This window comes from Panthera leo, chromosome B1 (assembly GCF_018350215.1).
Source record: "Panthera leo isolate Ple1 chromosome B1, P.leo_Ple1_pat1.1, whole genome shotgun sequence".
NCBI classification, from domain to species: domain Eukaryota; kingdom Metazoa; phylum Chordata; class Mammalia; order Carnivora; family Felidae; genus Panthera; species Panthera leo.
Window position 1 is genome coordinate 170,803,494 of NC_056682.1, and position 13,555 is coordinate 170,817,048.

The 13,555-nt window shown below is 43.1% G+C and overlaps 1 protein-coding gene across 14 annotated transcripts in view; it reads left to right on the plus strand.

Annotated features, from left to right (window-relative positions):
• APBB2 (amyloid beta precursor protein binding family B member 2) overlaps nucleotides 1–12,870 on the plus strand; it is a 383,377-nt gene extending 370,507 nt beyond the window's left edge. For all 14 annotated transcript variants that reach the window (XM_042936518.1, XM_042936521.1, XM_042936515.1 and 11 more), the window contains 5 exons: nucleotides 630–717; nucleotides 1,557–1,640; nucleotides 3,485–3,600; nucleotides 5,275–5,454; nucleotides 9,788–12,870. In XM_042936518.1, coding sequence (XP_042792452.1) covers nucleotides 630–717; nucleotides 1,557–1,640; nucleotides 3,485–3,600; nucleotides 5,275–5,454; nucleotides 9,788–9,955 — 636 coding nt within the window. In that variant the 3' untranslated portion in view covers nucleotides 9,956–12,870. The remainder of the gene's footprint in view (nucleotides 1–629; nucleotides 718–1,556; nucleotides 1,641–3,484; nucleotides 3,601–5,274; nucleotides 5,455–9,787) is intronic.
• Nucleotides 12,871–13,555: the final 685 nt, after the last annotated feature.

Genomic DNA, 13,555 nt, shown 5'->3' on the forward strand with positions numbered 1-13,555 from the left:
AGAGGAGATGTCAGTGCCCCCAGCAGAAGAGAACCAGTGTGGTAGGCAGCTGACAGATTGAACAGTTTAGGAATAACAACCCCGATCGATAGCAGCTAATATTGCTGAGCACTGACAAAACTGACATAACCTTATCACTGGGGACATAAACATGCAAAGGCGAAATGAGACACAAGAGGCCAGGTGACTCGCCCAAGATCACACAGCTAGTAAGTAGTGAAGGTGGGATCTGAACTCATTCGCTATCCCCAGGGCCCGGAAGAGGGTACCTAACAGCCAGCATTCAGAAGCAGTGGGAAAAGTCCATTACTGTGCGTGTCTCACTGACCGCAGTGGGCCAGCAGAGGATATTTGTTTGGGCTATTTCACTAGAGGTAGGAGCCAGGTGAGTGGAGGAATGAGTTCCAAACAATCAGGGGGCTCTGAGGGCTAGTCGTTCACCAGTTACCCCTGGGGAAAATGAGCACAGTTCTCCATGTGTGCAGTACGGGGGTGGGAAGTCAGGCAGTAGACTGTATGTAAAGCCAGCTTAGCTTGGAAGCAAAGTCCACTCAGACCCTTTGCTGGCTGGAATAGCTGCAGGCAGGGCGTCTGTAACCACAAACCACAGTGTGTTTTCTCCCCTTCAGATTATGGCCGAACGGAAGAATGCCAAAGCCCTGGCCTGCAGTTCCTTACAGGAAAGAACCAATGTGAATCTCGACGTTCCCTTGCAAGGTAGGTCAGTGCATCTGCTGTCTTCACGATGGTGCTGTCCATCCTAGTCAAGAGCCAGAAGGTCTCACAGGGCTCCCGGCCGTTTCTAGTCTCCTTAAATACCATGCTCAACCCAACAAACGCACACTGAACCAGCCCCAGGGAGCCTCCTGTGCGCAGAGTTCATTTTGTGTCAGTAGGGTTAGGCACAAAAGGCCAGGATGAGTTTTATTGTTACAAAAAAGGACAAGATTAAAGAATATTGTCTTTAGTGATTTTATAACTCCTGTACAACCTGGGATAAGAACCAGCTAGCTTAAAAATATGTGGGTTGATGTGAAAAAAATTTTTTTTGTAACTGTGATGATGAATGTTAAGTAGACTTATGGTAATGGTTTTGCAATGTATACAAGTATCAAGTTACTGTGTTAGACACCTGAAACTAACATAATGTTGTGTGCCAATTATACCTCAATAAAATAAAAATATATATATTGATATTTGGGGGGATTCTGTTTAGTTATTTTTCCTGTCTCTGTGCCCCTTGTGAGTAAATTCTCTCTGGGCATCAACCACCTAACAAATGGGACATCAACAACTGTTATTTAGCATGTATGAAAAGGACAGTAGCAGCTTTAAGACACTGAGAACTAACTGTTCCTGCTTCCCTGCTGAGAAATGAAAGTTGAATGGGGTTTTGATTGACAGACCCCCATTATCTAGCAGAAGACCCGCTGTTCTCCCAGAGCAGGTGCGCCGCTTCTCCCTCTAGAGACAGGCTGTTGTGGCACAGGTGGTGGCTGTGTTTTATGTGTACGTTGGAACCACTGACAAAGATCTGTTGCTTTTGTTCCCTGTAGTAGATTTTCCAACACCAAAGACTGAGCTGGTCCAGAAGTTCCACGTGCAGTACTTGGGCATGTTACCCGTAGACAAACCCGTCGGTATGTGAAACATTTATGTCCTTTCACTGTGCAAGTGTTCGGGAGCTCGGGGGAGGTGTCCACCCTCCCCAACGGGTGCGATCTACTGTTCTGCTCCCTTTCCTAGGCTTGAATTAGGCCCTTGCACTGTCACCAGCCACAGCACATGAACAGTCCCAATCAAAAGAGCAAAAGAGGGCAGGCTAATAAGCTGCTCGTCATGTGGTCCCCAGAATACAAGGACTTCAACAAGGCAGACACATAGTTCTCGTGCACCCAGCAGGCCAGAGATGCATGAGCCAGGGCTCTGCCCTTCTCAAGTGGGCCTTCCATCCCTGGGGCCATCTCTGCTTCAGTCCTCGTTGGCCCCTGGGCGGGGAGAAAGGGCTGAGGGAGCCCTCATGCTTTTCCTTCCAAGGTGTGATCCAAGAGCAGCACACAAGGCAGTCAGCTCCCACCCCGGGGGCAGAACTTCGTTGCTTAGCCATACGAGCTGAAAGGAGGCGGGGAGATGTGCCCTTTTCCTGGGCGGAAAAGGCTGTGGAGAAACCTGAACCCTCATGCACTGCTGGGGGTGGGGGGGGTGGGGAAAGTAAGGTGGTACAGCCACTTGGGAAAACAGTCTGGCACTTCCTCCAGAGTTCACAGAGTTACCGTTTGACTCAGCAGTTCTGCTCCTGGGCACATACCCAAGTGAAATGAAAACATCTGTCCACACACACATTCACAGTAGCAGCATTCGTAATAGTCACAAAGTAGAAACAAATGTCCCTCAACTAACAAATGGATTCATGAGATGTGATGCTGCCATACAGTGGAATTTTATTTGGCAGTAAAAAGGAATGAAGTACTAAAAAAAATAAATGAATAAATAAGGAATGAAGTACTAAAAAAAAATTTAAAAAAAAAGGAATGAAGTACTAAAAAAAAAATTAAAAAAAAAAAGGGAATGGAGTACTAAAAAAAAAAATAAAAGGAATGAAGTACTGATAAATGCTACAACGTGGATGAACCACGAAGACCATATGCTAAATGAAAGAAGCCAGTTACAAATCACACATACTGTGTGATTCCATGTATATGAAATGTCCAGAAGAGACAAATCTCTTGGGATAGAAATTAAATTAAGTAAGTAATTGCCTAGAACTAGGGGGCTGGAAAGAAATGGATGGTGACCCCAAAAATGTAAAGGGTTCCTTTTTGAGGAAATGAACATGTTCTAAAATTCATTGTGGTGATGATTACACACCTTTGTGAATTTACTAAAAACTAGTGCGTTGTACACTTTAAGTGAGTGAATTATAGATGAATTGTATCTCAATAAAGCTGTTATCTGACCTACCCCCTCACACTGCCACAAAAAAAACGGGTGTGGGAACACTCAGCAAAAGGGCCCCCTGGTATAGTGCATTTTACTCATGTACAGGGCCTTCCAAACTTGGCCTTGTTCAAGTAGCAGAATAAGGTGGAGGAAGATCGGAGTATTCTGGCTGTCGCTGGCTTCTGTTCAGTTCCTTTTTTCCAGGCTCCTTGCTTAGGAAAAGGTAGCATTTGCTTCAGTGCTATTTATATACTTGGGGCTGGGGAATCTTTGGAGAGAAAGTAGTACCATGGTCCAGTTAGACAGGACATCACACACTGCACGTCTCTGGAGGCTCTCATGACCCTCCTTTCTATTGAAAAAGCTGGCTTTTTTTTTTTTCCTCCCCAAGCAATGAAATGCTCAAATAGAATGTCTCCTGGAACTATTAAAAAAAAAAAAAAAAAGATTACTTTGGGTGTAGCTGTTACTGGGTGATTTGGGCCCACATTGGAGAGTGATAAGTGGCTTTAGGACCTTTTTCAATTATCTGTTCCATCCACAGGAATGGATACCCTGAACAATGCCATAGAAAGTCTTATGACCTCATCTAACAAGGAGGATTGGCCGTCAGTGAACATGAATGTGGCCGATGCTACTGTGACTGTCATCAGTGAAAAGGTAAGAAGGATCGTAGATGCAGTTGGTCTGTCTGGGTTACAGTGAAACTCTGGATACAGTATCTTCCGTGGAACTTAGACACATAGCCAAGGCTTCACCTCCAGGGAGTTATGCTTACTTGTAATTAAAATAGCCTGCATTTATAAAACAATTTTTTTGTCCTTTGTGTCTGGATCTCTGCATAACTTTGCTCTCCTCTGAACCAAGAAGCTCTTGTCCTGGTGTTCCCCATTCTTTCTTCCTCATGGGCCCAAGAGATTAAAATCATTTGCCAGAGGTAACTATGACGCTAGCAGTAACTCATTATGGGGAGTGGTTTTTTGGCTGCTCTCCAGGGTTCAGGGTTACCTGGGCTATTTGTCTGGAGTTGGGGCCCAGGAGATGCTTCTGTCATGGAGGGTCTTTGGTTTGTTCTGTCAATAGTAGCAGAGGCCGGTGGTCATCCAGAGAGGCCAGCATTAGCCTCGAACCAAATTATCCCAATTTTATGGTTGATGAAACTGAGGCACAGCGAGGTTAAATAACTGCCCATGGTCACAACAGCTAGAAGTGGCAAGCTCAGGACTTGATCCAGGCAGTCTGCTCCAGACTCTTTACCACTTTTCAGTTCCACCACCGTGAAGCACCTGCCACGGAAAGACCGCAGGTTGTTGGCCTGCTCCTGATTCTGTCCACTAGGAGGTCACCTTCAAGCCCAATTCACCTTCTCAAAAGGAGTTAGGAGTAAGATGCTCACTGACCCTGCCTGCCTCTCCAGCCTGCCAGGCTGGATTTCCTTAAGTCTTGAAACATGTCATACCCTTTTCTGCCTCAGCATCTACAAGCACTTCTGTGCTCCACGCCTTTGCCTACTCAACATTTACCGGGATCTCAACCTAAACATCATCTCTCCCAAGAAAACTTCATGGCGTCTCAGGCTAGTTTCATTTGCCTGTTAAGGAATTCCATAGCACCTGAGTGAATATTTAGTAAGTCAAGATGTTAATGATCCAGAAGTCAACATTCTGGATGTGTTTACTAATTCACAAACTACATATGGTTGTTGCAAAGGATGTGGTGTTCGTAAGAATGAATTCCGAACATTTCTTTACACTGCATCATATGGATACCATATGGGGACCGGTTTGTGGGGAACAAAGTGATTTGGCAGCTTTTATACACAGTTTTAGATAGAAATATGATTCCACGTGGTATTTAGCATGGGAAGGAGAACTGGATGGAAAGCCATCCCATGGCTCCTTTTCTCTTGGTTGCTCTGAGGTTTCCAGCGGGTTCACTTGGGCAAATGGGTTTTGAGCCACTGGGTGCCCTGTATGGGCAAAACCGAAGAAGTATAGTATACATGGCAGGGTTCCTACCCACAGTGAACACGCAGGCTTGGAGCCTAGAGGACCGACAGCAACAGAACACGCCTGCCACGGAGAGTGTAGCTCAGCGCGGGATTAAATGTCAGACGCCCACATAGCAATGATGGCTGCTGCGGACATATTTAGAAACTCGCCTTTCTAGGAAAACAGTCCTTTCTAAATCCAGTCGAGCTGTGTATTTTTAACACCAGTGTCTCTACACGGCCACTCCAGTCTTGATTCTATGATCTAAGAAATGAATATGTTTATTTTATAACTGTTGCCTGGCTTCACAGAGAGAGTGGGGGCTGACCAATGTGTCTTGCAGAATGAAGAGGAAATCTTAGTGGAGTGCCGCGTGCGATTCCTGTCCTTCATGGGCGTCGGGAAGGATGTTCATACATTTGCCTTCATCATGGACACCGGGAACCAGCGTTTCGAGTGCCACGTTTTCTGGTGCGAGCCTAATGCGGGTAACGTGTCTGAGGCGGTACAGGCCGCCTGCATGGTGAGTAGTCACACGCCAGGGAGCCGTTGGACCTCCCGCACCACTGCTCTTGTCTCATATGCGGTAAATTAGCACAGAGTTACTAATATAAGGGGAAATATGTCTAATCTCTAAAGTGATGTTTTGCTGTATAACACCCTCATTCCTGTGGACACAGTCACGATGAGCGGTTTACCATCTCAAGAGGCCAGGACGCCTACAAGAAGCGGGACTGGGCGGAGCGATGTTCTGAGGAGATTTCCAGTATCACTGAAAGCAGTGATCTTCAAAGCCACAAATTCTTAATTCTTGATCTCTAATTAATTTCAATAGGTGATCAGGAAATGTTGGTCATGTATGAATTGGTGCTATTTAGAATGAACTTGGTACTTAAAAAAATTGCAGTGTATTGAATGATTTTTATTTCAGATAGTTGGTTTAAGCCCACTGTTCTTACATATTTTATTTCATTTATATCTGTGAACTTAATCCTTAAAACAGCCATTTGTAAGGTAGTTGTTCTGTTTTCTTTATGACAGAACAGAGGCTCAGAAGAAAGAGCGGGCCTCAGGGCACAGAGTTGACAAGACAAAGCCTGTGTTCAACCCCAAGTTTTGGGGGTTTTTTTTGTTTGTTTTTTAATGTTTATTTATTTTTGAGAGAAAGAGTGCAAGCAGGGAAGGGCAGAGAGAGAGGGAGACACAGAATCCAAAGTAGGCTCCAGGCTCTGAGCTGTCAGCACAGAGCCCAAAGTGGGGCTCGAACACACCAACTGGGAGATCATGACCTGAGCCGAAGTCGGACGCTCAACTGACTGAGCCAAGTAGGTGCCCCGCAACCCCGAGTTTTTGAGGTGACACAGCCAGTTCTCTTTGCACCATGTATATGATATCAAACAAAAACACCACATCATTCATTCTGCAAATATCCTTTGAGCACCTATTGTGCTGGACGCTGAAAAAGTTCTAGAAAATTTGAGGGAACAGTATGAATGTAGGCACCAAAACCTGAGGTGGATGGTGATTCTTAGCAACAGCAGGTTCGGTTGCTGGAATCAAGTAAAGGAGGTCAGGTCTGTATGATAAAAAGCCTGTGATATCATGGCAATGTGTTTATCTTCAGCAAAGATTATTAAGCAAGAGAGATGAATTGGTATTAGGTTTTAAAAGCAAACTCAAAACAAAAACAAAACCCACCAAAGTTAGAGGATGGGTTGAGAGGATAAGGTTGAGGTGGAGAGATCAGCCAAGAAGCCATTTTACTGGTCACATGAGGGTGTCAGAGGGTCTAAACCAGGAGAACAAGCAGGAGTAGACGACTTGGGATGTTGTAGAGAATTGCCTGGCTGGGGATGAGGAATGGTGAACTTGAAGCACCTGTTCTTCATTTAATTCAATCCACCATTTGTGGGCTGGACTCTGGGAAGTTCCAGTAGGGCTGAGAGATGAGCCTTACATTACAGAGCTTAAGTATATGAGGAGACACATAAGCCAAAATTCAGTTGCAGTGTAAAAGATGCTCTAACTAGAAGTATAAGACCACACTAGACTGAAAAGTGACCTGGAGGAAAAAGAAGTGGAGGCCTTAAAATAGATCAAAGTCTGACAGGAAAGGGGTAGCGCAACAGTAAGGGGGTTTGCTGCTTGTTTTATGATGGGCGGGGCAAGGGGAGATTTGCACATTTTTTCCGCTGAGGGAAATGAGCTGGTGAAGGTGGATTGAAATGAGGGTCATATAAAGAGTTGGGGCGAGGTCTTGTTGGTAGATTAAGAACCTAGGGTTGGGGTTTGGCCTCCTGATTGGGTCGCAGTGACTTTGAGACTAGTCAGATGCTAAGAATCCAAGAGTGACAGGTGGCATGGAGGTTGGGAGAGTTCTCTGTTTTTCTACATACAGTACATCACTAAGGTTAAGAATGAAGGGAAAGGATGAGGTGGGCTGTAGTTGGCAATGATGAGTCACGAGGAAAGGGAGTCTGCTGACTTTTCCCTTAAAAGGCACCTTTGAATGGAGAGGGACGGAGGGAAGAGGGAGGGTAAGAGCTAGTGCTGTGTGCTCATGATCTGGCATCCTTCTTCCCACAGTCCTTTGTCAGAGGTGCATTTTCCCCTCAAGTACTGCGGAGCCAGATGCTAATTCAGATCTGCCTGCATGTGAAGGGGCAGGGTGGGTGGGGGTGGTGGGGGCAGAGCTGGTGGAGGAGTCACGACGCATCTCTGACCCAGCACAAGAGCCCGAGATGGGATGAAGGAGACAATAGAAAATGAAAGCATTCAGTCAAGCAAAAATGGAGGATGACTATTTAGTTATTTCCTGAAATTGAAAAGGGATCATAACAGATGGTTTTAGTCATAAAATGAATGGCTGTCAGCCATAATTGTACATTTTAAATGCTGGTGACAATTAAATAATTAGCTTTATCACTGGTTACAGTTTGTCGTCTGATTCCCAGACTTATTTTCTGTCTTAGGAACAATTTTTATTCATGTGCTTATAATTTTAATTCTAACAGGGCAGCCAGCTCAAGTGGCTCAGCCAACCCAGCATGAGTCATACTGATGACATCGGCCTCTTCTTTACGCTCAGAGTCCAGCATTTCTAACTCCACGGCTTTCCTCTTGAATTAAATCTGCATGATTCTCCATCCGAAATCTCTACACGTGAATTTCTGTCACCTGAAATATCTGTATTGTAAACACATTCTTTTGAATCCACCTAATTTTTAGGCATATTTTGCAGCTGAGTGGCATAGGCCCAGCTGAAGATGTTGTGGTGAAATTTAGAATGAGAGAGGAAGCCTCAATGAAATCCATCAGGTGCGATTTTGATTCACACTGGACTTACGCAATGTTAGAGATTTCCGGTCCAGTGTACCGTGTTGCACACCTGCCCGTGTATAAATCTGTGCTTTGGAAGTGTACGGTTTGGGTTGCGTTGCAGACCTGGCAAGATACCTTACACAGAGGAGATTTGGTAAATCGTTTGTCGTATGATGGGGTTGAAGGGGCTGGTTCTGTGGCCTTTGGGCTTTGTGACTCGGAGTTCTGCTGTGGATAGTTTATGCTTCCCATGGGGAGACATCAGCCTGTTTCACACTGTACCAAAGAACCTATTAATATTTAAGTAGCTTTTTAAAAATCAGCCATGGAATTATTTTCAAGTGCTTAGATTAGGAAAAAACATATTTGTAAATTTTAACCTTCTTATCTAATTTTGAAGAATTACTTTTCATTAATAGAAAACTAGGTGGACTGTGTTATATTTCGGAAGGAGAGAAACTATCTACGGTGCCAGCAGTGCTAATGGATACTTTAAAATCCATTGGGATTTAGGGGCGCCTGGCTCGCTCAGTCGTTGGAGCATGTGACTCTCGATCTTGGGGTTGTGAGTTCGAGCCCCACATGGGGTGTAGAGATTACTTAAAATTTTTAAATCCATTAGGATTTAGACTCGTGGATAAAACGTGTCCTAAAATCTTTATACATCATTCTTTTTTATTAAAGCAGGAAACAGGAAGGGGAACAAACATTTGTGAATGCCTCCTGCATTGGTAGGCCTGTTTTCAGCATGCAGCAAGTATTCCCTAATCATAACACCCTCTGTAAAGATCCCAGTCTTCTGCCATTTTACATTGAAGAAACTAAGGCTCAGAGATTGAGTAACTTGCTTGGGTCACACAGTTCCCATAAATGGTAGAACCTAGATTCAAACTGTGCCCTTTCTCCCATGTTGTCTCCCAGGTAGCCATGAGCACTTACCTCACGTACAAAGATGTACGTGTCTCCGACAAAACCCTAATACTGTCTCTCCCAGTCCTCTTCCTTTTCATTAGCTCTTCGACTGTTCGGCATATTAATTGCAGCCAATCCATAAAGAGAACAAGTAGAGGGTGGAGATGGGTGGAAGAAAAGGATGGCAAAAGCCACAACACTTTTGCTGAGCCTAATGATCATAAGAACCCTTAAAATACCCACATTAAGGAAACAGAATAAACTTAGGGCCCCTGGGTGGCTCAGTTGGTTAAGTGTCCGACCCTTGATTTCAGCTCAGGTCACGATCTCATGGTTCATGAGATGGAGCTCTGCCTTGGGCTCTGCACTGACAGTGCAAGTCTGCTTGGGATTCTCTCTCTCCCTCTCTGCCCCTCCCGCGCTCTCACGCACACATTCTCTCAAAATAAATACTTTTTAAAAAGGGGAAAAAAAGAAAAACTCTTGGATTAATGCGTAGGAGCTAGGTCGTTAAGTTTTGCAAGTAAATGTATTGGGTGATGCATTAAGTCATCAAATCATAAATTAAACAAGAAAGGATGATACACCATTAACGACCATAAAACATTTTTGTTTTATTTCAGTTACGATACCAGAAGTGCTTGGTAGCCAGGCCGCCTTCACAGAAAGTTCGACCACCTCCTCCGCCAGCAGACTCAGTGACCAGAAGAGTCACAACCAATGTAAAACGAGGGGTCTTATCCCTCATTGACACTTTGAAACAGAAACGCCCTGTCACAGAAATGCCATAGCTGCATATGCTACAGGATTCTGTAATATTTACCTGAAGATTGAATAGCTACACTAAAGAAGATGAACTGATATCTGGCCTTCCATTCAGTTGCTGATGCTTTGTCTTCAGAGAATTTATCCTTAACCAAACAGTGTTAGACAAGCATGTTCTCTCGTCTTGCCACCATCATGTGATATGAAAAGAAGCATGACTAATTTTTTTTGCTATCAGTCAGATACATCATGAGCAGTGGAAGGTCTTTTTCTTATTGTAAATATCGTGAACATTAACTTCACACACACGGAGAAGAATGTGGCCACACCCCTCCTAGTGAACTAACGCTGAGTCCTTGGAGTGAATGACGCCTGAGTTAGTTTCACTGTCTTCTTGACTGGATCTGTCACAAGCAATGTTTAAGTCCTGCAGCACTTGGCCCTGTTGCCAACATTGGAGTAGCCACTGCGTACCAGATACCATTGAATTGCTGTAAAACTAGGATGATGGGTTTTTGTTGCAGTCTTTCATGAAATTGAACCTTTGGGTTGACAGAATTGGCTGTTGGCATCAGTACAGAAACCAACCGGCAGCTTTCCTTGACAAGCCCTTTGACACATGGACACCATTTCATGTCTGCAGCTGTTTTGTGGGATGTTGGGGAAAAAGTGAAACTTGAAAATTGAAAAACAAATCAAATTTGAGAAATTAAAATTGAACAAAAAAGGGCCTTTCTTTCTAGACGGTTTTCAAACTGATTATTAAAAACAAGAAAGATTTAAGAAAATCCTAATGCATTTCGGGTAGGACATGTTTCAAACTTCTGCCTTATATTGTACAATGCAGCTAGAGAATTATAGTTCACTCTGGCCATTCTCTACATAAACATTAAAATGAAATCTTCCTCGTACGCCTTTTATCCTTAGTTTGTTAATTAGCCGATATGCAATTTGGAGTTGAGGAAATGTCATTTATATTTTGGATCTCCACCACCACATTATTTTGTTAGTCCGCCTCCTAGTGAAACCCACTAGGATTCTGTATCTAGCTCAGTCTTACCCTAATGCTTTTTGCCCAGAAAGCTGTCTGTCCATCATGTATTGTCCATGGCAACAAATTACATTAAATTGAACCTTTTGAATTTATGTATTTAATATTGGGATTTGTTGGACTTTACTAGATATATTTTTAAATTTATATCTTTTCCATTTTTTCAAGATTTAAAAATTTCATATCAGAGCAAAATAAACATAGCAACAACGGACTGCTTAACAAGTTTCCCCAAAATAGCAGTTTCCTGCTTCACGTTTCTCATGTACTTACAAAGATACTCAGATTTAGACTCTTGTTGACATTGTTGTTTTAAAAGGAAGTTGCTAAGGAGACCAATCTAAATATTAGTCTTATTTGCTTCTTAATGTCAAAATTAATGCGTTAAGAACATCCAGTTTTAAAAGGAGCACTTTATTTACCCACTGCTGTGTACTTACTTGTCAATGGTTTCCACATTCTTATCACATTTGAGCCTTACAAGGTAGGGAAAGGTACCAAACACATCTGAGAAATAAAAATATAAAGTACCAAGAGGCTCAATCACCTTGCCTAAGATCTCTCGAAAGTTTGTGAGAGAGCCGGGACAAAAGCCCACACTTCCCAACTCTGTTATAAGTTATGCTGCTTTTACATCGGTGAGGAAGAGTCTTTCCAAAATTACTCTGGGTGTATCTAGTTATTGTCAGGAAATCTTAGAATTCCCTGTAGAAGGCGGGAAATATGTCCCAATTACTCACGCAGTGATATTAATCATAAAACCATCGCCCTCTCTCAGTCCAGGACTGTTTTCCTGCAGTGTGCCTCAAATGTGTTGTAGAGGACAGGATTCTACACGCTGTACGGCCTGTTCAACTTACAAGGTTTTCCAGAGATGATGTTACTTGTGATAGACACATTCCTAACTCACGGTACTTAGCCACCAGAGAACACGATGGAGCAGGTGGCCTTCTGCTATTCCCTCAGAACTCTGGAACTGTTTGCTAGCATCCTGGTGTTATGACCAAAATGATGCCACTCTAGAAATGAATTCTACTTCTCACCAGCCTATATGCTACTCTGTCTGAAGTAACCAGTGCCATCATAAGAAATTATTGCATTAAGAAAGTCCTTACTGTGCCCTTTGAAAAGCTGTTCAAAATTCAATCATGATGAGGTTTCATCTCGAGCTCCACAATGAAAGGTTTTAGTGTGATAAAAATTCTGAACAGGTCATCCACTTTTATATTGGAAATCTCTACCCGAACCCACCGTTCATTTTCTAAGGCATACATTTGTTTGTTTTCAGGATCAAGAATACTGAGCTAGCTTTAAGTAGCAAACTGATTTATATATGCAATTATAGGATGCATTAAGACGAACGATAGCCTTTACATATTGAAAACTTTACTGCAGATATTTTGTTTTGAAAATAGCTTTGCATACTAAATGCAATTAATTTTGTAAAATTGATTATGTTAAACAGTACGTTCAGACACTTTCTGCCATGGCCAAAAAGTATGTATGAAAGTATGTGTGTATTTTCCTGTGTGCGGATGCCGTGTTTTACCTGATATTGTGGTGACATTCAGTTATCTATGCATTCTTTATATCTGTGACTCGGTAAACAGGCAGCCATGTTCACTATGCCTTGTATGTCTTATCATTTTTTTAATTAACCTGTTAAATACAGCTTAAGATATTTTTATTTTATTTATTCTATTTTTACTGAAATATACTGCATTATCGTGTTAATGTATTCTCTTTACTGGACAGTATCTCACAAGGTATCCAGGCCTAAGTAATCTCAGTGAACTATACGTTGCCGAAAAGGTGGTTTTGTAACGATTTGTAGACACATTTTTATTGGACTATGTAGAAGAAATGGCAACATGCTTAAAGTTCCTTTTATTTTTTAAAAGCAGCTAGATAGACGCAGACTGGCCACCTCATATATGCGCCTCTTGGCAGCCTCAAGGGGAAGAGCCAACACGCCTGTGGCAAACCTAAAGCACCGCTTGGGGCTGTGTGTTTATGTCCTTCCCAACACCTGTCATCTCCTCTAGGCGACAGACACGTGCCCACAAGCCCTCTGTTCACCTGGATAGAAGACCACCCGTAGCTAATTAGGACCACTGTTTTTCGTTCGTGTCTGTCTGACTGCATGAGGGGACATTAGACCCATCTCCACTAAAATTCGTTCCTGGTGAGAAACTGTTGGCACCGCTACTTTGTCAAAGAGCCACTCCGATCTCAGGACGGAGTAGAGATTGGTAAGGTGATTCCACACAAGGTCACCTACTCGAAAGCCCTAAATCTTTCCTCCTTTTCTCGTATGACACACGCATTTCATTAAGCATTGCAACACAGATTCAAGATTTCACAAACAACATGAAAAACATCTCTCTGAGACGAGCACAATGTAGCCAGTAAAACCATTAGCTCTCTAGTTTGCCAGGCTTCCTTAACCTAATACCCAGATGACGTGTGTGTTATACAGCCAGTAAAATGAAGTTCAATTTGTTTCAGCTTCAGAGAAAAGATTCCACTCACACCCGATCAGTGAGAGCACTCCCTGCCATCCAAAGCGGCTTGT